The sequence below is a fragment of the Mesocricetus auratus genome, unplaced genomic scaffold (assembly GCF_017639785.1).
Source record: "Mesocricetus auratus isolate SY011 unplaced genomic scaffold, BCM_Maur_2.0 Super-Scaffold_100008, whole genome shotgun sequence".
Classification (NCBI taxonomy): Eukaryota; Metazoa; Chordata; class Mammalia; order Rodentia; family Cricetidae; genus Mesocricetus; species Mesocricetus auratus.
In genome coordinates, this window is record NW_024429192.1 from 55,359,291 (window position 1) to 55,386,728 (window position 27,438).

A 27,438-nucleotide genomic window follows, 5' to 3' on the forward strand; every position below is an offset into this window, starting at 1 on the left:
AATATAATTTGACTGTTTGACAGAAGTTGCCTTGGGAGCAATTATTCATCTAATTTCATCTCAGCTTACTAGAGTGTGGTGGTGCTACCCAGAAAGTCCGGGGCGAGGCTGGAGGACGGTGTCCTACTGGACAGATGCCCCGTGGAGCCACAGCTGACCACAGTTAGCTTCAGTGTCACCTCAAGAAAGGAAACATTCCCAGCTGTTGAAAGGCATGTGATGTGTAGGCCAGGGAGTGAGTTGATTCATTTCCATGTGCTTTGCATTTATTAAGGTAATTATTCCCATTTCAATAGCATACAAAAAGTAAAAGTGTACACATGCCCCCTCCAGCTATGCCCCATTTTAATAGCATGCAAAAATTAAAATCATACTCATGGCACCTCATAGAGTAATGAATATGATATGGGTTTTTTTTTGTTTTTTGTTTTGGTGTTTTCGAGACAGGGTTTCTCTGTATTGTTTTGGAGCCTGTTCTGTAACTTGCTCGGTAGACCAGTCAGTCTGGTATCGAACTCACAGAGATCCACCTGCTGAATATGATTTTTAAACGTATTTTTAAAGAATAGGGAAGCTTTCAGGAATTGAGATAAAAAAGAGTAACTTAACACTTTTCAGTTTTGTTGCTCTTACTAATGGCCATTAGTAACAGCTCAAAAAAGGAAAGTAGAATGTGAATTAAAAGAAGAGAATGGATCTGTGAAACTTGGGATGTAACACTCATAAGAGCTGGGAAGGTGGCTCACAATAGTGTGGGAACCCAGGTTTGAAACACCAGAACCCATGTAAAGAAGCCAGGTGCAGCCATGCAGGTCTGTGGCCCATTGCTGCATGGTGAGGTGGGAGGCAAAGGCAGCAAGGCCCTGGAAGCTTGTGGACAGCTCTCCTTCCTGTCTGCAGGAAGGTGGAACGGAGGACTGACCCCCAAGGTTGTGCTCAGACACCCACACGTGCACTGGGACATAGACACCCATGTGCATGTACTGTGTGCACACACAAAGGATGCTTCAGAAGTGACTTCTCAAAGTAATGAAGTGCTCAGAGGATCTGCTGAAGAAGATCATGTAATATTTATTTGTGGAAATGTTCAAGAGAAGTTAAGTCCTGGGCAGAACTGTTTGTGGCGGGTAGAAGGCAGTCAGTCAGCGCTCATGATTTAATAGTAGGCTGCCTTCTTCAGAGCCATAAATAATTTGGTGGGTCTGGGAAGTGTCTGATAAACCTCCATGCTGGTATCATTTCACAACCAGTCTCCAGGCCCACTCTTTCAAGGATTATTTGTTGTGCTTCATTTCTGCAAGATAATTACTTTGCCTTTCAGCCATACAGAACTGTAAACATAGCAAGCAGTCAATTTTTATGGGACTAAAGTATGCCAGCAAAGAGGCCAAACAAGGGTGCCTGCAAATTAACAGCACAAAAGAAAATCATAGTCACTAATGATATCACACCCAATATCCCTTCCTCATCTGGGCCGGTTTCATGGACCACACGCTCAATTTTCAGCAGATTATGAGGGCTCCAGCGGTTACTTTGTAGTGAGAAAATGTGATGATGTGAAAAGAGTCACAGCTCAGCAATGGAGAATCAGAGAGCCAGGCCTGGTGACACACACCTAGAGCCACAGCTGCTTGGGAGGCTGGAGCAGGAGGGTCATAAGTCCATTGCTTAACGGGGCTGTAAAGTGTCTGTGTATGGATGCGGCTTTGGTTTTCAGGGTTTATTTTTATGTGTGTATGGGTCTGTGCATGTGAGTGCAAGTGCCATGGAGACCAGAGGGTTCTGGAATTATAGATGGAGATCAGTTGACAAGCACGTCTACAACCTGTTTGGCTTGGGGACTGAATTCAGGCCTTCACAAGAACAGTACATGCTCTTAGGCACTGGACTATCTCTTCAGCCCCTCTAGATGTGTTTTGTTCTGTGTGTTCAGCCTGCTCCAAATCTGTGTGTGTGTGTGTGTGTGTGTGTAGTGTGTGTGTACACTCGTGTGTGCGCACACACTCGCAGTATGTAGATAGCATTGTGAATATTTCCATTTACTGCTTGCTGTTTCTTTTCACCTGAATCTTTATTGCCAAAAGAGGTGTTTTCACTTACAAGTTTACTTTAGATGGGAGTAAAGGAGCAGTTCTAGTAAAGGTTTAATCTAATAATTGCAAACTGTCTTTCCCAGCTTTCTCCTGAAATAAAAGTTCTGTCAGTGTCACTATAAGAAAACTCACCTATAAAATATATTCATGTCCTAAACATACTTTAGAGAAATTTCTTAATTCTCTCAAGGTAATTCATAGTAAACTTTCTTTTTTTTTACATGATATCTTAGTTCCTTTTCTATTTTGTTTTTTTGTTGTTGTTGTTGTTGTTTGTTTGTTTTTTGAAGACAGGGTTTCTTTGTGTAGCCCTGGCTGTCCTGGAACTCACTCTGTAGACCAGGCTGGCCTGGAACTCACAAAGAACTGTCTGCCTTTGCCTCCTGAGTGCTGCGATTAAAGGAGTGCACCACCACTGCTCAGCCATCTTCTTTCTTTAAAAAATTTTTTATTTATGTATGTATTTTTTTAGATATGAGTGCTTTGTCTGCATGTATGCCTGCAGGCCAGAAGAGGGCATCATATCTCATTTCAGATGGTTGTGAGCCACCATGTGGTTGCTGGGAATTGAACTCCAGATCACTGGAAGAGCAGTCAGTGCTTTTACCTCTGAGCCATCTGTCCAGTCTGCTATCTTATTTCTTTTTTTTTTTTTTTTTTTTTTTTTTACGAGACAGGGTTTCTCTGTATTGTTTTGGAGGCAGTCGGTCCAGCCTGGCCTAGAACTCACAGAAATCCGCCTGCCTCTGCCTCCCGAGTGCTGGGATTAAAGGCGTGCGCCATCACCGCCCGGCTTCTATCTTATTTCTTAATAAAACTGTAAACAAATCTTGTCCATCTAGGAGTGCCATAAGAGTTTGGGGTTTTTTGTTGTTGTTGTTTGTTTGTTTTTTTCTGGTTTTTCAAGGCAGGGTTTCTCTGTGGCTTTGGAGGCTGTCCTGGAACTAGCTCTTGTAGACCAGGCTGATTTCGAACTCACTTGCCTGCCTCTGCCTCCCGAGTGTTGGCAAGAGTTTGTTTTTTACATTCTGGCAAATGTCTTCTTGCTACAGAGTTAAATGTGTCACTCATCTGCTTAAATGAACTTTACCCTTAGCCGTCTGTTACAATGCCATCATTCAATAAGTGAACCATGGGGCTGGAGAGGTGACTCAGTAGTTAAGAGTGCACTGTGCTCTTGTAGGGGACTGGAATTTGGTTCTCAGCATGCCTAGGGCATCTCACAATTTCCTGTAACTCCTGCTCCAGGGGGACCCACAGCCTCTGGTCACCAAGAGTGCCTGCACATAACCACACACACATAATTAAGAATAATAAAATAATGAGGTAAATGAACCTCACATTGAAGGTGTAGCTCAGTTGGTGGAGTGCCTGTGTAGTGTACATGCGGCCCTAGGGTCCATTCCAGCTCATGCTTAGAGGCAGGAGAATCAGAAACTCAAGGTTTTCTTCAGCTGCATAGCCACTTCAAAGTCACCTGAGCTATTTGACACCCTGTCTGAAAAGAAATAATAATAATAATAATAATAATAATAATAATAATATTTGAGTGGAATCTCTTCTGTAGCATTTTAGCTATCTTTATCTGATGGCAACTTGCATATCTCCCACAGGGGACTTATAATCACTGTTGAGCAGCAAGCCCTGGAGAGCAAGCCACCCCCTCTCCTGTTAGTGGCCCTCAGCGTCTGGAGACAGCTAGAATGTCTGAAGTCTGAACACACACCCTCCCCACAGCTCAGCAGCCATGTTAGCACGCCACTGACCAACGCTGTCCCTTTGGTCTCACCCTCCCTTGTGGATCAGGGTGTCTTCCTCAAAACGTGGCTAGAAGGGGCCTGTGAGATGGCTCAGCAAGTAAAGGCACTTACCATGGGGTGGGGGATTGAACCCACCTCCGGGTGAATGGAGAGAACTGACTTTACAGAGTTGTCCTCACACATACGTTTAACAAATGTGTCAGGACCCCTGATAGGTGGTTGTGAGCTGCTCCTGTGCTGGAGACAACTCGAGAGCTGTACAAGTTCTTAACCTCTGAGCCATCTTTCTAGCTCCTAAATTTTTTAAGTTATAAACAAAACATTCCTAGAACTGGTGTACCCACCTTCCTGCTGTGCTCATACCCATGACTGCTTATGATCAGGCATGGAATTACCTTCTGTTATGATAATGCACGTGGGGGACCTTGGCGGATTCCATGGCAGGCAAGAGTGACCAAGGCGGAGGGACAAACATGCCAGGCAGACAGAGCTTAGTGAGCTTTGTTAGAAGGGGGAGGAAAGAGAAAAGAGGTAAAGAGACAGAGACAGAGGACCGATGAGAAGAGGGAGACAGGAAAAGTCCTGTCTGCCCCAGGGGAACAGCTGGAAAGAGAGGACTGATGTGGGCGGGATCTTTCTTTTAAAGGTCCTTTGCACCTGTGTGCAGACTACTTAACCATGGAACCCTGGGCTGACCAGGGTACTGCCTGAGTGCATTCTGCCAGGTGACGTGCAGGCCAGCATGATGCCTGAGTCCTTACACCTTCTTCACTGCTGCTAAGCCAGGAGATAGCAGAAGAGGAGGGATCTCAAACAGTGTTTACTGCTGTAGCCTCGCAGCCCACATGTGATAGGCTGCTGACAAATTCTTTTGAAGAAAGACTCAAGCTAAGTTTTCCCTCGAAGATGCTTAAGCAATAATTTTTGACCCACTCTGCAGATAGATGATTAGAATTCTTTTCATTTGTAACCCTTGGATGCTCTGCCTTCGGTTGTCAATCTGTCTCCATGCAATCACTTCCAGCTTTGGTATTGAATACAGATTTGAGGCACAAGCCATGTGTGTCAGTACTATTGAATAAAAAATACCAATCTTTGGTGTCTTTCAGTCCGACACAGTGGCTTGGTAGCAAACAAGCTAGAGCCTGTTATTGTTAACACTGTTAGATGGGGATTCATGGAGGTGACATGGAAACAAAAGGAGGCCATCTTCTACAGAGAAGAGTTGTCCTTTAATCAGAACAGTGAAGGGCAGCTGTCTTGCCAGCAGAGTGGAACCTGTGCACAGGAGCTCGTCTGCAGGGCAGAGAAGGGAACTTTCGGGGTGGCAGATTCCATCTCTGCAGGTCAGTTCCTGAGGCTTCTAGGTCATTAACCCACCACTGTAATTTAACTTGTTGGGGGATTTGTTGTTTCCTTTCAGGACTTTAGCCACTTCAATTTAAGACACTTAATTTGCCCCAGGGAAGTTGATAAGAAGATGGAGTTTGGTAACATGTGAAGGCTGACACAAGATCTTGTAAGTCCAGAGTTACAAAGTTGCTGCTGACCATATCTTCATTTTGTTTTTCAAGACAGAGTTTCTCTGTGTAGCCTAGGCTGTCCTGGAACTCATTCTGTAGACCAGGTTGGCCTTGAGCTCAGAGATTCACCTGCCTCTGCACCCCCAGCGCTGGGATTTGCGGTGTGTCCCCCCCCATACCTGGTATACAGAGCCTGTCTAGAGTCTCATTAGATGCTGAGTGCACCAGTGCTTGTTGTTATCTGAATTTGGGATTTATTTTGTCTTTTATAGAAAGGGTCCCAAATAGACCAGGCTTGCCTCAGACTCTCTAGATAGTCAAGGGTAACCTTGAACATCTCATCCTCCAGCCTCCACCTCTAGACTCTGGGGTTACAGTGTGCATGGCTGCACATGATTTATGTGGTCCTGAGATCAAATCTGGGACTTTACACATGCCAGGCAAGCGCTCTACCACTAAGCTACACCCAGCCCTTCTTGAGAATTTCTTTTGTAACGGCTAATCACCTAGGGCAATGGTTCTACACCTGTGCTGCACGACCCCTTGGGCTGAATGGTCCTTTTGCAGGGGTCATCTCAAAACATTGGAAAATACAGATATTTACATAACACAATTCATAACAGTAGCAGAACTACAGTTATGAAGAAGCAATGAAAATAATGTTATGGTTGGGAGTCACCACATGAGGAACTGTATTAAAAGGTCACAGCATTAGGAAGGTTGAGAACCACTGACCTTGGGGTTTGTATGTTTTACTAATGAAAATGTATTCATATGTAGTTTTCTCCCTCTAAAGTATAGTTATTTGGTTTGTCATGGGGATGAATACTTTCAGGGCTGTGATCCAATTTATGTGCCTGACATTCATTCATTTTTACTGTACTTTGTAGTATACGGGATTTTTTTTCAGCTTAAGCTACAGACCCAGGAAATCTTATTAGCTTTTTTGAAAAAAAAATCTGCATCAGCACTTGATTTGTGTTTGTTCTGCTAAATTACCTTGACATTTTAATTGAAAAGCAGTTTATTATAATTTTTGTCTCACTATTATAAAACATCATAGAAATATTTAATGATCGTGTAGTTTGAACCCTCTGTGATAAGCAGGAAATCATCCTGTCTGCTTGACTTTGAATAGATGACACTCACTCACTGAATATATCAAGGCTGAACTGAAATTCAAGTAGAAATCAAATTCAGACTTCTGACAGCTTCTACGCTCTTCATGCCCCTGAACACTAAGGGATATATGTATCAAATCAGTGTGCTCGCAGCTGTCTTTACCTAGTTCTGATTAGGAGGACATTCACTTTACTCTTCCCTGTGTAAATTGTTTGAATCTTGGGTTTCTGCAGTAGAAAATTATTTCAGCTTAGCAATCCAGTGATGTTTGTTTGTTTTTTAAAGCCCTCTTATCATTTTTATAGTAATGAAAAGCAAATACTGGGATTGAAGAGAATGGCTTGGCCCCGCTGCTGTTGCAGAAGACCCCAGGATACCATTCCCAGCACCCACATGGGGCATCACACAAGCACCTGTAACTCCGGCTTTAGGGCACCCAGCATCCTCTTACGGCCTCCTCAGGCACTCACATTCATGTCTACACACACGCGCACGCACGCACGCAATAAAGATAATGTTAACATAGATAGAGGCAGCTGTGTTTTCACTAGTGGCCCTTGAAGTTATGTCATCCATTTATTCTACACATAAGGTAGCCCACATATCATGCCCCCTGTCCTGCATATTACCATGTTTCTAATAAGTGAAGTGGGACTAGTTATGACAAGGATCCTGGACCAGGCTTGGGTACATGGCGACTGGCAGTGCTGATGGTTTCTGAGTCATGGAGCTAACAGACTCTAGGAAGTAGAATCCTATCAGCTGTCAGTGTTCATTTGGAATGAAATTTCCCCCTTGTTCATCAGGTCAGATATACACATAGTAAAACCAACCAGCAGCAACAGCAATAACAACAACAACAAACTCTAAAACTTCAATAGTAGAAAAAGAAAGTAAAGTGACATATTTCCACTCTACTGTGCCTCTGTCCTCCCATTCTAGAGACAGCCCATCACCAGTTTCTTCTGTGTTGTGGGGAACTCTAGACATTTACAGTGGGTATGTATCACTCTTTTCTTCCAGCAGTTTTTCACGTGTGGATCTAGCAATACTCATATACATGAGTTTCCTTGTTTTTAATGGTCATATAGAATACCTTTGCTTGAGGAGCTTGGGGGGTTGGCTAGTTTGTTTCTGTTCTTGTTAGTGGTGGCTTATTGTTGTTTGGTTGGTTGGGGTTTTTTGGTCTCATTTGTTGTGACAGCTGGTCTTAAACTTGCTGTGTATAGCCCTGAATTCCTAATCTTCCTGCTTCTCCAAGTGCTAGGGTTTCAGGCACAGGTCACCACGCCCAATGTCCTTGTATTGGAATTCTGTTAAATAGAATTTTTGCCAGTCAACCCCCAAAGGTGACATACAGCTTTCTTTTTTTAGTGTGTGTATGGGGGGGTGTATGGGTGTGGGCTTGTGTATGTGTGAGTACATATACCTGTGCTGTCCAGAAAGTGACATCTGATCCCCTGTAGCTGGAATTACAGGTGTGAGTGCTAACTAAGCTTGTGTCCTCTACAAGGACAGCAGGGGTCTTAGTCACTGAGTTATTCTCAGGCCCCATTTAGCTTGTCTTTAATCTTTGCATATACCACAAACAGCATCTCCATGACTGTGCTGTGTATGTGTACCCACACAGATAGAGCATAAAGTCCCAGACACAGAACTGCTGCGTCAAAGAGTAAACACATTTATTTAAGTTAGATATTTCCAGATCGCCCACGAGAAGATGAACTACGGGGGGCCATCAGCAGTGTTTAACCTCAATAGAACTTACACCTTTCCAGGGGCGTTTCTTCAGAGGCTCCTTGTGAGTGTGGGCCAAGAGAGCTGCTTGGCCTTGACGTTGTCTGACAAGGTCTGGCTTCTCGGACTGCCACTCTTCATGTGTATCTCAGGTGTGTCTGTGTAGCAAGCTTGCTAAAAATGAATAGACTCTCATCTCACCTTTCAAGACCCTATACCAAGTCCCCGTCCACTATGTACTTCTCATTATATTTTCATTTTCCATAGCAGTTCTCTTGTATTGATCATGATTGTTTCAGTCATTGTATTTTAATTTACCTGATTATAATTTCATGTAGGGAAATAGCTCCTTCAAAAATATAAACGTAGGTTTTTTGGGGGGGTTGGTTTTTTTGGGGGGGTAGGAGATTCTTTGTTTTGTCTTGTTACAGTTTGATGTGTTCTGTTTTGAAACAAGACTCGCTGTAGCCTAAACTGTCTTGAGAAACCTTTGTGGAGTCCAGGCTGGCTTTGAACACAAACCCTCTGTCTCCCCCTCCTGAGTGCTAGGTTTACAGATATGGGCCAGGATGTTACCATGGGAAGATTATTTCTAGCCGTGTTTCCTAAAGCATCCAATTCCATCAGTGTGCCTCTCTGTATTCAGTAGTAGCACCTGCTGGTCCCCGTGACCTGGAATTATTTTGTCATTTATTTCAGTGCTTTTTTGTTTTAAACCCTAGCTAATGTGTTCTTGGGTCAGTAGTCCTTTCTCCCCTGACCAATCATTAAATGACTGTACATTGGAAACAGAATACACTATAAAAGCTATATTCCACCCCCAGTGCACCACACATGAGTCACTGTGATTGACACCCAACCAATAGATTGTGAGCTTGGGGTGCTACATGGTGCTTTATGTCTATGAATCTCTTGGGGTGGGGGGTGGGGCTGAAGAAGTGGCTTGGTGGTTAAGAGTGCATACTACTCTTGCAGAGGACCTGGGTTCAGTTCCTCACACCTAGAACTCCAGCTCCAGAGGAATCCAGTACCTCTGGCACCCTGCGCATGTGTACTCACACACGAGCACATGCATGCACACACTCATTGGGAAAAAAGTAAAACTCTTAATGGGCAGCAGGATGGCTCAGCTTGCCTGACACCCTGAACCCATATAAAGGTGGAAAGAGAGGACCAACTCCCAAACAGTAATTCTTGGCCCTCTACATGAGCTCCATGGCACTCACACAGGCGTCATACACACATGCACAACGATGTGATGTGCCGTTTAAAAAGAAGAACTTCTTGAAAACAATGTCTGTTTTAATGGATAACGTGGCTGCTCATGTGTCTGTAACAGGGCCATGGCAGTAGGGCTAGGCTTTACATCATCCTTTTGTCTCTAGCTTCATATCTGTCTCTCTCACAGAAATAAAGGGAAGTCAAAGTAATTACCAGCTAGTTACATTATTAGAAGACACTATTTTATAGTCCTGGAAAGCAAGCAGAAGTGGGGGGGGCAGCAATGAGGGCAATCAGAGAAACTAAACCAGAGGCACTGTTGTCCTCTTATCCCTGAGTCCTGTGGTGGATGAGTAATGAATGGAGTCAGCTGTGGTCAATTCTGGTGCTTTGAAATGCCGGAATCTGTGAATGATGTGTAAGAGATTTAGGCCTTCACTTCCTGTAGCTCTTTTTTTTTTGTTTTGTTTTGTTTTTGTTTTTTGAGACAGGGTTTCTCTGTGTAAAGTCCTGACTGCCCTGGAACTCTCTGTGTAGACCAAACTGGCCTTGGTCTACACAGTCCCAGCAGAGGCAAGAGATCCACTTGCCTCTGCTGGGACTGAAGGTGCTAGCTACCACCACCTGCTAGCAATTTTTTCCTTAGTAAATCTTTATAACAAAAGTCTTTCTCCGAACTTTTAGCTTACAACACATTCTGTTCATTACTGTCAGCAGATATCTTTATAAAATACAGGTACATCTTACAGCTCTACGCCACTGGCTGTTTCACCTTCGAACTTGCATGAGGGAAAGCGTGCAGGCAGACAGGAGCCGTGGTAATGTTAGAGCGGTGTGCACTTCTCTTAAGCATTTGTGCAAGCATCAGGAGGTACCCTTTCCAGCAGATTTCAGTACAGAGTAACGTTAGTAGGCTACCCTGCTAATCTGTGATCCTACCACCCTCCTCACCTTTTACTATCTGTTGGTTTGTCTAAGTAGCCCGGACTGGCCTCAAACTTGCAATCCTCTTGTTTCAGCCTCCCCAGTGCTGCTATTAGAGACAGGCATCACCACGGCTGGCTCAGCACGGTTTCAGTGTCTGTGTTTGAAGGTGGAAACAGTACTTACTTGAAAAGACACTGACACAGAACTGCTTCCCATCTGAGGATCAGCCCTCCTGTGTTCTCTGGAAGGACACTGAGAGGCTCATGTGGATCATGGAAGTCATTGTGAACCAGTCTTGCATGAGTACTTCTATACCATTTCATCTGTCTTACATTTATTTATTCTTGCATTTTAAGTTCTCTTTAAGATTGTAAAATGAGGCAAGATATGTTAATTTCCTTGCTGCATTTTATTCCCTTACTTCATTTGCCTGTGACTCAGAGAAAAGTATATTTTTGTTTTTATGAATCTTTTCATCAGAAGTTTTATTATTTTTATTACATTTATTTACTGTGTGCTACATGTACCACACCACTCAGGTAGAGGTCTGAGGATAGCTTGTGTGTGTGTGTTCTCCCCTCCCACTGTGTGGGTTCTGGGGATTGAGCTCAAGTAATCAGGTTTGGTGGTGGGTGCCATCCACTGAACCATCATGCTGGCCCAGAATGTTTTTAATTCAACTCTAATGCTAAATTGCTTCTGTGCTTTGGAATAATCCAACAGAAAGAGAAAGCAAATAAACTGGTAGTCATTCAGCAATGAAACCTGTTCTTCCTGTAGAAAACGCCAGCGAGGAGATGACAGCCCTGTGATGTCCTGTCAGACTTCCATCAGCCTCTGAAACAACTCCAGATCTGGTGCTTGGGAAAACCCAGAAGCCCCATCTTCCTCGACTCATCACTGCTGACTTCTGTGAACTAAAATGTTTGTGTTTTATTTTAGTGACACTGTACGCCTCCTGCATCCTCCTGGGAGTGTTCTTGAACAGCAGCGTCCCTATATTTTTTGAGCTTTTTGTGGAAACTGTCTACCCCGTTCCAGAAGGAATTACTTGTGGAGTTGTCACTTTTTTAAGTAATATGTTTATGGGAGTGCTTCTATTTTTTCTCACATTTTATCATACAGGTAAGAATTTGATTCTTTTTATTTGCTATCTAGATGTATTATGAGACAGATTTGTGGAACTGATGGATAGTGGAGAATTCTCACTAAAGCGCATTACTTTATGTAAGCTTTCACATGACAATAAAATGATAACCACAGTTGGGTTGTTTTTTGTTTAAGTGTGCCCTTAGGCACCCCTACCCCTAGAATGTTTGAATTAACCTGGGTGGAGAGGATTGTCATTTGTTTTCCTGTCTTCCCAGCCCACCCTCTGGCCAGGTGATTCCAGCACTACTTTTCGATGTACCAAGACGCTGCTCTCTGAGCACAGAGTGTAAATTAGTGTCAGGGGTATGTGTGTGGTTCGGGGTCTTGGGGACAAATGAGAGGAAGTCAATAAGCTGAGCTGTTCTCTACAAGGGAACACTCCAGGAGACCACGTTGTTTATAGGGAGCTTCCTGACAAGTCTATAATTGAAATAACCGTGTTAACCTCCATAGCCAAAAACATACATCTTCAAAACTTTCAAAGCAACGAAGCAAACTCATAACAACTTGAACTTCTCCTAACTGGAAAATCATTATGAAAGTGATTTTCATAACATGATTAACGACAAACTAGATGGTCACTGTCAGTCAGTGTTGCACATAAACGGTTTGATATACTACCTCTGGTTTGGGCTCAGTTTACTGTCAAGGGGAGGAACTCTTGAGTAGTAGCCTTTTCTTTCCCATTTCTAGTCAGAAAACACCACCTGTAGAGAGGACATTTGCTTTCTACACAGAGCCTTGCAGCTGTTGTGTTACAGCCTTAATTCACTTGGGTTGTGTGACAGTGGAAATGAAGGGACCGTCACCTCTTTGCATGGCAAAGCATCAGAGCTAGCATGTGCCCCTAGCATGATAGAAACAATTTTCCAGCTGACGGGCCCAGGTTTACTAAGTAGTCTGTGCAACCTAGCAGAATGTGGTTTTTCCTGTCAACTAGAAATAGAGTTTCTCCTCAGGTAACAGCAGTTGATGTCACATGGTGTTATTCCCCAGTGAATCTCTCTTCTTGGTCTCTAGAATAGAGCAGAGAGATGCTGATCAGGGTAAAGCAGGGACGACCCGATACCAGCAGCACTCTAAAACTGCTTCTTCTCCTCAGTTTCCCGTCCCTGCACTTGACTAAGAAAAATTTTATTTTACTCATTCTTCTGGAAATCCTGTGCATGATGATGTATCACTCTGATGAAATCTCATAGGGCGTGGTGAGAGAGACAAGATGTCATCACTGGGCAAGGTGACAAGGATAAAGTGGGGCAGTGGGGACAATTAATAGCTTCACACTGGAGCCCACCTCTCAAAGGTCCAACATACACTGGGGCTGTGAGTCGAGGACGTGGTCCTTGAAGGCTCTGTCCATGTTCTCACACCTCAGCCTGCCTACTGCAGGAGAGAGCTGAGTGTTTAGTGTCCATCACTCTTCTAGGTCCAGCAGCAGCTTTTGATAGAGCTGCAGGGAGTGACACCTGCGTGACTTAGCTGCAGTTCTCATGCCCCAGATTCATAGTGACCAGAAAAGCACTGAGTACCATTTCTACTAACACCTGCCTTAGTGATGATACCTGCCAGCCCCTGCCCTAGTGATACCTGCTAACTCCTGCCCTAGTGATACCTGCTAACCCCTGCCCTAGTGATACCTGCTAACCCCTGCCCTAGTGATGATACCTGCTAACTCCTGCCCTAGTGATGATACCTGCTAATCTCTGCCCTAGTGATGATACCTGCTAACCCCTGCCCTAGTGATGATACCTGCTAACCCCTGCCCTACCGGGAATTTTACCTGGTTAGGAGGAGAGCGCCGTCCTCTTGTTAGTCACTTGCTGCTCGTGTATTCTTACACATATCTGAACAGCTGAGCAAGGTGCTTGCTGACCATGTGTTTTTACGCATATTTGAGCAGCTGATGCAGAGTTTCTACCTAACCTCTTGACTGCTGTGAGCAAATGGAACTTTTGTAATAATTAATTTTAATCCACCAAAATGATTTCCAGTCAGAAAACTTTCGAGTAAATGCTGGTATGTGGGCAGTGGGTGTGTGGTTAGGTGAGAGAGAGCACAGTGTGCACACCCCAGGGGCATGCATTGTTTTTTTTTTTTTTGGTAATTGACTCATTGATGCTACAGTGTGAATGAACAGAGTTCTGTCCTAGAGAGGTGACCCCCATGAGTATGTGAGACCACGGGTTACTTAGTGTGACCCTCATTGAAATCCCTTCACATACAGTTAGCTGACATTGCCCTGCAAATCCTGGCCGCAGAGTGCTACATGCTTTAGGACTTTAGGATAAACTGAGAATATACCAATTCTATGAAATGGTTTTCTCAGATCACTCCTAGTGCTGAGCCCAGTGCCCTAAGCAAGTGTGGAAATGGCATACATAATTCAGTAACTTTAAGATGAAAAATCATCTGGGAAGTAGATGTGAAGATTCAACTATCGTTGCCCTCTTGTAAGTCCTGAGTTTATTGTTTTTTAAAGAAAGCCTGGGTTTCTTTTATTCATTCATTTTTGTTTTAAAGATACAGTCTCACTGTATTGCCCAGACTTGTCTCAGACTCCATGGCCCCAGCCACCCTCCCGATTACCAACACTGACAGATACGCATCCCCATGCCTGGCTGAAGCCTGGCTTTTGAGCATTGTGAAGAGCTGTGGTTTCTAGCATTCCTTTCAAGGAAGTACACTGCTTCCTTGACAGGGTTCTTTCCCACCCACACTGAGCTGTCTGGCGACTGTGTCGAATAATCTCCCAAGGCTGTGCAACTTGCTCCCACGTGAACACATCAGATCAGATGCCTTGCCTAAGGATGGGCTCCCCTGTCATTGCTTCCAGGTCAAGGCACTGCTTATGTGGAGCCCTGGACCATAGAGCCTTTCTCTTGTGCTTTGGCACATGGAACCATATCAGAAATTTTTAGCATTTTTCTGACATTGGGTTTTCTAAGAAGGAAGGTGCTTGTTCCCTACTATAAGGGGATGTTTGCTTTGAGACCCTCAATGAGTTGTTCCAGTGCAGAGATGCCTTATTCTACTAACACCACAGAAAATAATCAATGTGGGGACACTGCTGTCTTCTTATTCTCTGAAATACTCTGTTTGATATTCTGAAGTTTGTTTTCTCTATTATTTTTTGTTTCTGCGCTAAGCAGTGAGTTTTGTCTAAATGCATAAAGATTTTGAAGTGGCTGACTGAATTTGAGGGTGCAGTGTCACTCAGAAGGTTTTGGGACACTGAGGTGAGCACATTGGCAATTGGCTCCTGAGAGAACAAAGGGGAAGTTCAGCGGATGTGGCCTGGAGAGGAGTGACATCATGCCTAAGGAAAGTGCTGTGGAGTAGGGTCTGTGGGGTAATCCCTGTGGAGTGGAGGGAGAAGGCCGTTGATCCAGCATGTGGGGTGCCAGCTGGCTGCTCACCAGGAGAATGGAGACAGTTTTGTTAAATTGGGGATGGCTCTTGAGGTTCTGGAGATGATATCTGTAGATAATCAAACTGTAAACATGGTCACACACACACACACACACACACACACACACACACACACACACACACACACACACAGAGGAGGGAAGCGGCTAGCAGCTTCTGCAAGAAGAGAGGATGTGTAGCCCAGGCTGGTCTCAAACTCGTGATCCTCCTGCTTCTGCCTCCTTCAGCAAATCCTACCGGCGTAGTATTTATCCCTGGCATACAAATAGACTTTGAGTGCCCATGCCACATTATGGGAGGCTCTCTCAGCAGGCACTGTTGGGGGAGGGCCTAGGCCCTGCCATGGATGAAATGACAGTTATTGGAGATCCACCATGGAGAGCCTCACCCTCCCTGGGGATCGGAGTGGAGATTGGGTGGAGGACTGGGGGACCTGGTGGGGAGGGCGGGGGACGAGGGGAGGGAGGGAGAGCTGGGATTGACATGTGAAACAATAATGTTTCCAACTTAAATAAATAATAATAATAATTTTTTTAAAAGATCTGATCATAATGCCTGTGTATAAATTGCCTTTTCTGGTGCTGCGGTAAAATCCCTGATGGAAACAACAGCATAAAAAAAAGAAAAAGAAGAAGAGAGGATGAGCAGACAATGCATAGGGTGCTGTGCAGGGTTGATGCACACAGACAGTGCAGAGATGCTGGGCAGGGTTGATGTATACAGACAGTGCAGAGATGCTGTGCAGGGTTTATGTACACAGACAGTGCAGAGATGCTGTGCAGGGTTGATGTATACAGACAGTGCAGAGATGCTGTGCAGGGTTGATGTACACAGACAGTGCAGAGATGCTATGCAGGGTTACTGTGGTGTACACAGACAGTGCAGAGATGCTGTGCAGGGTTGATGTACACAGACAGTGCAGAGATGCTGTGCAGGGTTGATGTATACAGACAGTGCAGAGATGCTGTGCAGGGTTGATGTACACAGACAGTGCAGAGATGCTGTGCAGGGTTGATGCACACAGACAGTGCAGAGATGCTGTGCAGGGTTGATGCACACAGACAGTGCAGAGATGCTGTGCAGGGTTGATGCACACAGACAGTGCAGAGATGCTGTGCAGGGTTGATGTACACAGACAGTGCAGAGATGCTGTGCAGGGTTACTGTGGTGTACACAGACAGTGCAGAGATGCTGTGCAGGGTTGATGCACACAGACAGTGCAGAGATGCTGTGCAGGGTTACTGTGGTGCACACAGACAGTGCAGAGATGCTGTGCAGGGTTACTGTGGTGCACACAGACAGTGCAGAGATGCTGTGCAGGGTTGATGTACACAGACAGTGCAGAGATGCTGTGCAGGGTTGATACACACAGACAGTGCAGAGATGCTGTGCAGGGTTACTGTGGTGCACACAGACAGTGCAGAGATGCTGTGCAGGGTTGATGCACACAGACAGTGCAGAGATGCTGTGCAGGGTTACTGTGGTGCACACAGACAGTGCAGAGATGCTGTGCAGGGTTACTGTGGTGCACACAGACAGTGCAGAGAAGCTGTGCAGGGTTGATGCACACAGACAGTGCAGAGATGCTGTGCAGGGTTGATGTGCACAGACAGTGCAGAGATGCTGTGCAGGAATCATGCAGAGTGACAGATGGACTTGAGGATGAGGTTGCAGTGTGATAGACATTGGGAAGCAGCTCATGCAGAGGTGTGTTTCATAGCTCTGCCTTCCTGTGCAGATTTCTGTTTTCTCCAGTGGGAGGAATGGGAAGGATTGCAGGAAACTGCTTAGCCAAACAAATAAAAAGAGTTAAGAGTGCAAACATTTTGGTAGATTGGGCACCATTCAGTTATATCCTATGACACCAAGCTCACAAGGTCAGTGGTTTGTTAGCTTGACAACTTAGACAGATTAAATGTTTAGGGGGGTCTCTCTGCCCTCTGCCCCCTAGCTGTGGTTTCTATGAATAGTCTTCAGCAGGGAGATGCAGGTACTCTCCTGCCTCTGACCTTTTGCTTTCTGAAAAGGGACGTGTTTTTAAAGAACACTTGCTGTTTGTTGAACCAAGTGAACTTCCTTAAAGTGGATTTGACTTTTCAGAGAAACACAGTAATGAAACAAATATTTGAACCTAGACAGAAGGGATAATTTCACCCTCTGATGAAATAAATGTTCAGCTTTGGCAATATTAGACAAATTCCTCGCCTGAAAGAGAGCCTGCCTAAGTCAGTCATGGCACTCATGTTGCTTTTCCTTTCCATAAAAGTCATTGAGATCTAGAAGATGCGCTTGTGACCCACACGGTCAGCTGTCTGCTTCCTTTTGTCTGGTATTTACACTGTACCTTCAAGTCAGAGTACTCAAGGTTAGGATAGCGTGTGCTATACCATTGCCATCACACCTCAGAGTACTCGGGGTTAGGATAGCCTCTGCTCCCATGTTCAGCCCTCCTCTAACTGCTTCATCTTGCCTAGTAAAATTACCATCAGAAATTCAGGCTGTGTGTTTAATATGAGAGCAGAAGATGCCCAAGTGTCCTACCAAGGACTATGAGAATGAAGGCAAGATGGTAGGGACCAGAGCTTTCTCTCAGTGCTTGGGTTCCATGAAATCCAGGAAGAGCGCGGCAGACAGTTTGGCCGAAAGTGATGGTGGGTGGGGTCCATGTCTGTTTACACCTGCTTTGCCAGCCAGTTTCCCGATCCTGTCCAGCATGGTTGCTCTCTTAGGTTCTGTGAGTTGTGGGTAAACTAAAGCAGTAATACGAGGGTTCCAGGATGGCTCTGAGGCTGAGGCAGCATCAGCATTTTAAGGACCACAAAGGGAAGTGTAAAGCGTAGGGAAAGGAGGGAAGAAGGAAACCATTTTTTCCCGCAGGAACTGATGGTGTTAGACTAGAGAAGTTGTCCCCAACCACCATAGACAAGTTCTTCACGCCAAGAAGCTGCTCTCTCCCAAGCTGGGGATTGGTGGGCAGGTAGGGTGGGAGCAGAGGGAGGGACAGCCAAGGATAACAGTCAAATCACTGTTGCAGGTTTCCCACTGATTGGCATAAGCCATGATTATTCGTGGTAATGTGGGGGAGGGACTAGAAAAGATAAGTACAGTGGTCTCCGAATAGAAATGGTCAGTTCTCAAATGTTTTACCTTATTTTCCATATATTCTAATTCACTTTCCTAAAGCTACTTTTTAATATTTTTGTTGTGAAGTACATTATTTCCATCAAAAAATACAAGAAGGTTATCTGAAAGTAATGAGGAGGTGGGAAGTCAGCTCGGTGGGTTACTGTGTAAACATGAGGCACTGATTTTGATGCTCAGCGCCCACGTGAAGAGCATGGCATAGTCACATGGGTCTGTAACTCCATGACTGTTGAGGGCAGACAGGAGGATTGCTGAGATTTGCGGACCACTAGGGTAGCTGCTAAGACACAAACCTCAGGAGTCCGGTTTCACGGAGAGGCCTTGTCTCAAGGGAAAAGCCACAGTGTGGCAGAGAAGGACACTGACATCCTTCTCTGGCCTCTGGCAGTGTGCACACCTATACTCGTGTGTGTGTGTGTGTGTGTGTGTGTGTGTGTGTGTGTACGTATAAATAAAATAAAATGAGGTAATTTTTCCCTTTACCTAAGACCTCCAGGTATTTCTAAACAGACATAAGAGTGACGATGACAGAGGGCACTTAAAAAACAATTAACAAACAAGCTGCACTTAAAGTGATCAATTTTTCCCCTTTCAACTAGTAGATTGATTTTGCAACCAAAGTCAAGGTGTATTACGTTGAAAAGTTGTTAACACATTGATTAAATATTCCACATGGAAGTCTGGTGATATATTACACACGTCACTTGTGAAGTAGCTTCCAGGTGCTTTTGTTATATGCGTTTTGGAAGGCAGAGCAGGTGCAGCTGATGCAAAAATACTTAAAACTGCTTCTTTTTTTTCCCTTACAGAGTTGTCTTGGTTCAACTGGTGCCTTCCCGGGTCATGTCTGCTGAGTCTTCTCCTCATTCTGTGCTTCAGGGAATCCTATGACAGACTCTACCTAGATGTGGTCGTCTCGGTTTAATGCTACAGACTTGCGGGACTTGAAAGGGACTGCACGTCAGTGACACACGTTTGCTTGGAATTGCACATCTAACGGGAGAAAAGGGGAAGAAACTTCTTTCAGGGGTTTTGTTAGGCTCCAGAGTCTCACATTAATTTAATGACTGCTAGGTAATAATAATGCCAGTGTTGTGGGGATTTGGAGACTTTTGTGGACCACATACCATGCTGGCAGCACACCAGTGATGGAGGACTCTAGAGTAGAGCTGTGACATCTCACACGGGACACGCTGCCCACGGGAGTAACCCCTTGTGCACGCCGTACAAGTGCTAACCTACTGATGAGCTGAATTGCGCGAAGAAGCCAGGGCATTAGTCCCATGAAGATGACTTCTTCCAGGCACACAACAGAAGAATAAGAGAAACTCCACTAACTTCTAAAGACGTTTGAACCCTGTATCAGATTTTAATTAAAAATAGCCAAGCTGTATACCTGTGATAGGACTTAGCCACATGTACACTACATGTTTTTCTAATAAAGCCATTTCTTATATGACTCCTTATTTTTAATCAGGTGTCTTTGGGCACAGGCACTGCCTCATCCCCACCTTCCCTGTTTCTGTGAATACAGTGTCTGTCACAGCAAGGTGACTAAATGCCTGATAGGGTCGCATTAACTGTTGTGTGAAAAGTGTAATTCTGTTATGATTTGGCACTTTGTTAAAGATTAAATTAGGGCTACACGAAGCATGCATGTCTGCAGCACCGTGTGGTAACACAGGTGTGAAGCCCAGCCGCCACTGTTACTTAACCAGGTCAGATTGTTTAAATGACCCCCATTTGAAAAAAACAGTGTATAACATTGAAGGTTTCAGATCTGTATGTGATTTCTGAACTAAGCCCTTGTGTTTAGATTGTAATATACTCGATTCTAAATGAAGTAATTGTATTTGATTGGACACCACTTTGCCCATACCTATTTCTTTGTATAAATGATGGATTTTTAAAAAGCATGCTCATCGGATGGCTCTTGGACCTCTTTCACCAGGTCGTAATTTTCCCTGTGATCGGCCCGTGGCACTTGACTGCTCATGGTTCCAGAGCTCTTCTCACACAGAACCAGACCTTCCCCAGACTTCCAGAGCAGCAGTGAGCTTTACTGTCTGCCTCTCCCTTCCCCTGTCCTCACATGGAATAGCAACTCCCTGGCCAGCCACTCCTCTTACATCTCATTCTCCGCGCAGGTGGAAGCCCCTCCTGGTGGCCCAGATGGCAGGCTGGACAGTACTGGCTTCTGCCCACCCCTGCGCACCGTTGCTCACCTGCAGATGCACCTCTCACCACAATTTCAAGTTGAAAGCCATGCACCAACCACCTTGGCCTTGAAGGAGAATCTGGGACTGCCTAGTATCTTCTGAGGCCCTAAGCTGTGAAGTGAGAAATGCAAAGCCCTCAGATTTCACCCCGTCTTCAGCCGCTGCTGCACCGATGCATTGCTGCATCGTTTCCCGTTCTACCCAGTCTGCCCCTTAGCAGCAAGGACTGGGGGAAGAGCCTGTTAGAGAGGAAAACAACCCTGCTCAGCCAGACTTAGCTCCACTAACTTGTCCTCATCCTTCTTAAAGTGGAATAGAGGCAGAATTCTGAAGATGATGGGAAGCTAGCCACTGCAGACAAGCAAAATAGCCACCGCCTCCCATTTTGGGAGGAGAGCGAAAGCAGAGGGAAGCAATGTGAAGAATTGGATGGTGCTATATAAAATCTGCTATCATAAGACTTCTGATGAGGAACACTTTAATTAATGGTTAATTCTACTTTTAACACAAAGTACAGAATAACGCTTAAAAATATAGCCTAAAATAGCTAATCACTTCAGGGCATTTCAAGTGGATGCATTGAACCAGCCAGTAGCTCTTCAGCACACCTGAGGTGAGGTCAGTCCCTCATCTCAACTGTGTGGCTTCCCCCTACAGCAAACCACTGCTCTGCTCATGCGCTGCAACTTCCTGAGTGATGGGACTTCATAGGGCAGCCAGTGGGTCCTGGGAAGGAAGGCGGCGCATTATGTACGCGGGTGCTACAAACCCTATCATTTCTAGTAGTCAACACATACCAGCTTCGGCCTTGTCTCCTAGCCCTCCTCCAGCCCAGGCTCTCTGTACACTTACAGAAATGACCCTAGAGAAGTAAGTTGCCTTGACAGAAGACTAGAGTCATCCAGTGTCTGTGGGGATCTCTTCCAGGGTGCCCATGGATATTCAAGGCCTCTGTAGAAAATGAGTTAGTAGTCACATTGCCCCCTCCCCCACCTCCAAGGTATTTGAAACCATATCTTAGAATATTTGAACTGCCTAGTCCAATCTGTGTGTAAGCAGCTATGGTGTATTGTTAGGAAGTAAGAAAAACATGTATACATGCTCATTTCCGTGGAAGTTTTCTTTGTTTTAATCTTTCAGATCTGTGCTGGGGTGAGTCCGTGGATGCAGAAGTGGAGGGAGACGCTGTAGTGACAGATGTAGACCTGTATCTTCCATGGAGAGAGACGCTGTAGTGACAGATGTAGACCTGTATGTGTGCTTTCCCCTACCTCACAGCACTACAGCTTGATTTAAAATGCTTGGGATATTCATGAGGATTCACATGTCCAGAGGGAGGGGCTGCAGAGTGCATCAGCTGCCGCTCTGCGGGAAGTACAGTGTCAGAACTCCATCGATTGGTTCTTTCACACAGTTTAAGCCCTGTCACGGACGCGCTAACGTCTCTCCAGTCTTACCTCGCAGGGACTTTATGCAAAGATTCTGATGAATAATTCAGCCCTCATAAGCGAGCCTACAGCATTATTAATTGGTGAGGACATGCTATCATCTAAGCTCCCTGTGGCTTATCAATTAATACTTCACAGTTCATGGGAAGAAGTGTTTTTAATATGATCCATGGTAGAGATGTAGGAACAAGATAATTACACAGATGTGTTTCCCTGCAAGAAGGAACTCACAAGAGGGGATCAAGTACACATGTAATTTTGCATATTTAACTGTGTGTGGCCTAAGGGCCAGGTTTTATCCTGGATCATATATTCATGTTTAATTATTGAAAATGTTTACAGCTTGCTTTTAATGAAGCCTGTCTAACGAGGGAGCCAGGCTAAGGGACTTGAAGTTGAAGAGATTAAATCCCCATCTACTTATCTTTTAATTGGTTTTTTTAAAAACACTTATTTTTACTAAAGTTGAGTACTCATCTTGCATTCTGCCTGAATACTAGCTTTATTTTTAAATCAAGATCAAATAAAAATACATAGCAAATTTTCTTTCAGTTAATGCTAAATCTCACATTAATTTCACATTTGTTCTTGAAATACTAAGTACAAGGATTACTATGGCCATGTAAAAGATGTGTACATGAGGCTATGGGTGAGCTCAGTGGTAGAGCTGCCCAGGGTGCACAAAGCCCTGGGTTCAGTCCTCAGCACCAAAACAACAAAAACCCTGTCACATTAAATACAAAAGTATAAAACATTTGAAGAAACTTAGAAATACAGAAAAGATAGAATTTATTGTAGTCGTAGAAAGGGATGAGATAGATCTTACCTGTGACAGCAGTTTGCTAGTCAGATAGGAAAGGTAGTTCAGGGAAATGGTGGAATATTCTAGAACAGAAGTTTATAGTAGGTTTTGCAGGTCCATCAAGAGCATGGACCAGAGTGCCCAGTGTTTGTAGAGATGTCTGCCCAGACAGGCATCTTGGCCATCCAGAGAACTCATTCCCACTCAGTACCCTCCTGGTTCAAGTGGAAACTCAGACTGGGAGACAGCTCCAGGAATGAATGCCAGGACACCAGGAACACCCAAAGGGTGCTATCCATGGATGGGAGATGCCAGTGAGAGAGGCTGAGGAGAGAGGACACACAGGCAACTAGTCCTAGCTCTGAACTCTTTCTGGGTCAGGGATGAAGCGATGCCAACCTCATTGTATCCTACGGATTCCTGGAGCCCCAGCTTGTTCAGCTAGCCCGACGTACCCCAGCTTTCTGCACTGTGGATGAGTGTAGCCTCGGCTCTGTGCCCAAGATGTCTCACTTCCCTGCACTGACTTCCTTGTCTTCTTAACCAAAGCCCTTCCACAGCCTTCCAGGAGAAAGAGCAGTCTCTCTGGGGAGCAAACAGGCAGCAGTCACTGTCCTCTCTCCTGAGCAGGACACTGACCCAGGAAGAACCTCAGGAAGGCCAGGTGGAGATCAGTTTTTACGACATGAGTCTTAAAAACTACATCGCCTCCATGAACTGGGAGTTTCGGGGGTCTACAAAGGGGCATCGTGGTCCTCATGGGTTTGAAACGATGAGCTCATTGCTTGATTAGTCCTTTGGATGTTGACTTATGACCAGGTAGGCCTCAAATAGCAGCTGTCCATCTTAGCCACTTCCAGAATGACGGCACACGTGCCCCAAACTCAGCTGACCTTTCCATTAAACATGGCTTAGAGAGAGACAGAGACAGAGACAGACAGAGAGAGACAGAGACAGACAGAGAGACAGAAAGAGCATGTATGTATATTTAATGCGTTTCTCCGCTTTTTACCCAGATCAAGTGTAAAAAGTGAAAACAGTGTAGCATGGACACAACAAATCATTTTAGCTTCAAACGTGGGGTCAGCACATTGCAAGGCTGGGGCTTACTAGAAAACCCCAATGCTGTGGTGCTCCTTGGCTGCCCCTCTGACCTCTCATTTGTTTTTTGTTTTTTGTTTTTGTTTTGTTTTGTTTTGTTTTGTTTTTTTGGTTTTACGAGACAGGGTTTCTCTGTATTGTTTTGGAGGCTGTCGGTCCAGCCCGGCCTCAAACTCACAGAGATCCACCTGCCTCTGCCTCCCGAGTGCTGGGATTAAAGGTGTGCGCCACCACCGCCCGGCCTGACCTCTCATTTGTAAAGGTTTCTGCCCACTGGACAAAATAGTCAGGCATACGGATCTTTGGTTTACCTTAATCTTAGAAAGCAATACTCCTTTTAAACAACTACAATTTTTAATTGAGGTCTGTCTGCCTTGGCTTGCCTGTCCATTTACCCAAAGGGCTATGGGTGAAACATAACCTTATTCCACTTTCTCAGTCTACAAATAAACAAGCAGAGAGAGCCTGTTGAGGGAGATGGCGTGGCTGGATTCTAACGGACCCCTGGGCTCCCTCTGGGCTCCAGGGCCTGAATTCTTTTCACAAGTGATCAGAGTCCTTTTTTGTTTGCTTTCTATTTTTGTTGTTGTTGTTGAGACAGGGTTTCTCTGTGTAACAGTCCTGGCTGCCCTGGAACTTGCCCTGTAGACAAAGCTGGAGTAATTTTTTAAATACATTTTCTCTCACTTCTGAAGTTTTGGAGAAACATACAAATGTGTGACTATTATAAAACACCCAGGGCAAGAGTAAAGTGTTATAGTGACCCCTCAAAAATTTTAACAGACCTTGCCACTAAATAATATGCCTTAAGATTATTTAAGGCTAGCCGGGCGGTGGTGGTGCACACCTTTAATCCCAGCACTCGGGAGGCAGAGGCAGGTGGATCTCTGTGAGTTCGAGGCCGGACTGGACCGACAGCCTCCAAAACAATATAGAGAAACCCTGTCTCATAAAAACAAAAAAACAAAAACAAAAGATTATTTAATGCTATGTACTCTGCTGTTTTACTGTGTATAAACCTGTTTTAAGTTTAATCTGCCTCTAAGAGAACACTGAAACCTACTTTACTATGCCTTCGATTTTCAAAGAAATCAGCTTTTACAACCTAAGCTAATGCACTGCTTTAAGCTTTGGCTATATTCTCTTCCATGCCTCTGACCCAGAATAATGTATGTGTGTTGTAATCACTTACTGAAAACACCAAGCAGATTGGGAGCAGTCTTAAAACTAATACCTGCCATAAAAATTGCAAACAACATGGATATAGATTGATAATGCCTGTTTGCTTATCTGGGTCAGTCTGTTAAAAGATTCCTGTAAGCTGGGTGAGTGGGGGCACACCTTAGATCCCAGTTCTGGGGAGGCAGAGGCAGGTGGTCCTCTGTGAGTTCAAGGCCAGCCTAGTCTACATACCAAGTTGAAGACCATCCAGGGATCCATGGTGAGACCCTGTCTGTTTACTTGGATATGTATGGAAACATGGAATACATACATATCTGCTGAACTGTTTCTCCCAGCTCGATCGCTCTAGAGCAGTGGTGGTTAATGTAGACCTTTCCACATAGCTGGTTCTGTACTCACAAGCTCTAGCTTTTCTGAGGTTGCAATGTGAATTCAAGTGTGCACACTCCTGTTTTCTTACTGAGTAGACAGTTTCTGTTACTGCTCCCTCAACTGAAATCCCACACTGCTAAAGAGCGTGGTCAACCCCCCAAATCCAAACTGGTCTCCCTCACAGGGTTTTCCTGGCTCTGTTGACTCTGCAGAGGCATGCAATACAGCAGAGAACAGGACACTGAAATAGTGAGTGTGTGGCGTCTCGTGTTTCTAAAACCATTTGCTTGTTACCTTCCCTAGACACCCAGCTCCTCAAGCAACAGTAGGCCCCTGCTCCAGAGCAAACCAAGAACTCGGTTTTACTTGTGTGTGTCCCCTGCCCTTCCCCCCCTGCCCGTGTGTGTGTGTGTGTGTGTGTGTGTGTGTGTGTGTGTGTGTGTGTTTCACTACAGGCCAACAAGGGAACCTCACATGCTAGGCAAGGGTTGTGGCACTGAGCTACAACCAGCCCTTTTCTTGAGATAATATCTCACCAAGTTGCTCAAGTGGGTCTTGAACTTGAAATCCTCCTGCCTCAGTTCTCTGAGTACATGGGATGACATGCATATGATCCTGGGTCCAACTTGGGTGATTTTCTCTCCAGTTTTCTCTTCCATCCAGCTTACTCCTTTCTGGTCATCTGAAATCTATTTCTGACCCTGCTTAGAAGCAAACTGCATGAAGCTTGATGATCACAGTAAAGAGCTGGCCTTGCTGTTTCCTCATGGCCTCGACTAGAGAGGACACACGGAGCAGGCCCTCAGGCTTCTGGCTCTCATGCCAGGCCTAGTGACTTCAGCTGTCTGACCGTGAGCAATCCATTTCTCATTTATACACAAATCTAAAATGAGGGGGTAGACAGTGATGTTCCCAGGGGTTGCTTCTGCTTCAGAAATCCTAGTCCATGCATATTGCAGTGTTGGAAATGACTGAGATACCCTCAGTCTGTAGCCTAAAGAACTTTCCAGTGCTTTCATGTTCATTTGCAAAGCGATGCCCTCTCCCCCAATGCCCCTGAACACATGAAATACTGTGCTGCATTCACTTACAGCTAGAAGAGGTGGCTTTCTAGTGTCTGTGGCATGGAATAAGCATCAGGTGCCGTTTATCTTCCCAAAGGATTTTATATATGAATGCAAGATTTATTAAATTTATCAAATACAGTAAGAGAAAATCTGCCACCTGATGTTGAGATAGCATGCCAGCAAACAGGTAGAAATAATGCGTCTGCTTATTGGAGTCAGACCAATCCGGATTCCTGTCCTTTGGTTTGATTTGTTGTGAGGTGGCCTGAGCTTCCAGTTGGAGAAATCAAATAGTCAGTTTAGACAGGAAGGCTGGTCCTTGAATGTCTGTCTCTAGGGTTCTGGCATTGAATCACTGTAAGGTCCTTGGCAGCAATGACTGAGCTCTGAAAGACAGAAATCTCCTAATCAAGCAATGGGTTGAAGTTTGCTCCATGTGCTAGTGTCAGTGAATGGAGCTCTGTTTCAACTCTAATGTGGGCACACAAATTGCCAGGGGCAGATATGAACCCAAATTTGGGGTATTTGGTGTATATCTGGGGAAGGCAGGACAACAAAACATCTTTTGGGACCATCTGTACTCAGGATGCGCCTTCTCTTCTCACCCAATCCTGTTTGGAAATGCCCTTGTAGAGTGCTCCAAGTCTGGTTGAAGATGACGACTGAGCATCACAAGCCGAGAGATAAGAGGTCTTTTGTGCCCAGCATCCTTGAGGCTTTGTGCAGGTGGCCTTGTTCTCTCTGAGATGCTGCTCTCACCTCTAGAATGAGAGAGTGAGCAGAACCCTCTGGTCCATACCATGAGTCACACCCACAGAAAGTAAAAGAGGACTGGAGGGTAATGCCTTTTTAAAAATGCTTTTGCTAATTCTTGGAGAATTTCATATAATTCTTGATTATATTTATCCCCCTGCTCTAACCTCTCCCTTCCCTCCTACCCAACTTCATGTTCTTCATGGTCACCTCCTCCCCTCTCCCATCAACTCTAGTTTGTGCTGACTGACTTCTGGATGTGGGGCCCACATAAGGCATTGTTGATAGGCCAAGTCAGTTGATGAAAACTGGCCCTCCCCTCCCAGCAGTAATCAAATGCCCATAGCTCCTTGGCTAGAGTTGGGACGTCACACCCCACTCCTTCT

At 44.9% G+C, this 27,438-nt stretch overlaps 1 protein-coding gene across 1 annotated transcript in view; it reads left to right on the forward strand.

Annotated features, from left to right (window-relative positions):
• The window catches only part of Slc49a4 (solute carrier family 49 member 4), an 83,260-nt gene extending 63,290 nt beyond the window's left edge, over positions 1-19,970 (forward strand). The window contains exons 8-9 of the mRNA XM_040750858.1: positions 11,326-11,508; positions 18,918-19,970. Of these exons, the coding sequence (XP_040606792.1) occupies positions 11,326-11,508; positions 18,918-19,033 (299 nt within the window). The 3' untranslated portion in view covers positions 19,034-19,970. The remainder of the gene's footprint in view (positions 1-11,325; positions 11,509-18,917) is intronic.
• Positions 19,971-27,438: the final 7,468 nt, after the last annotated feature.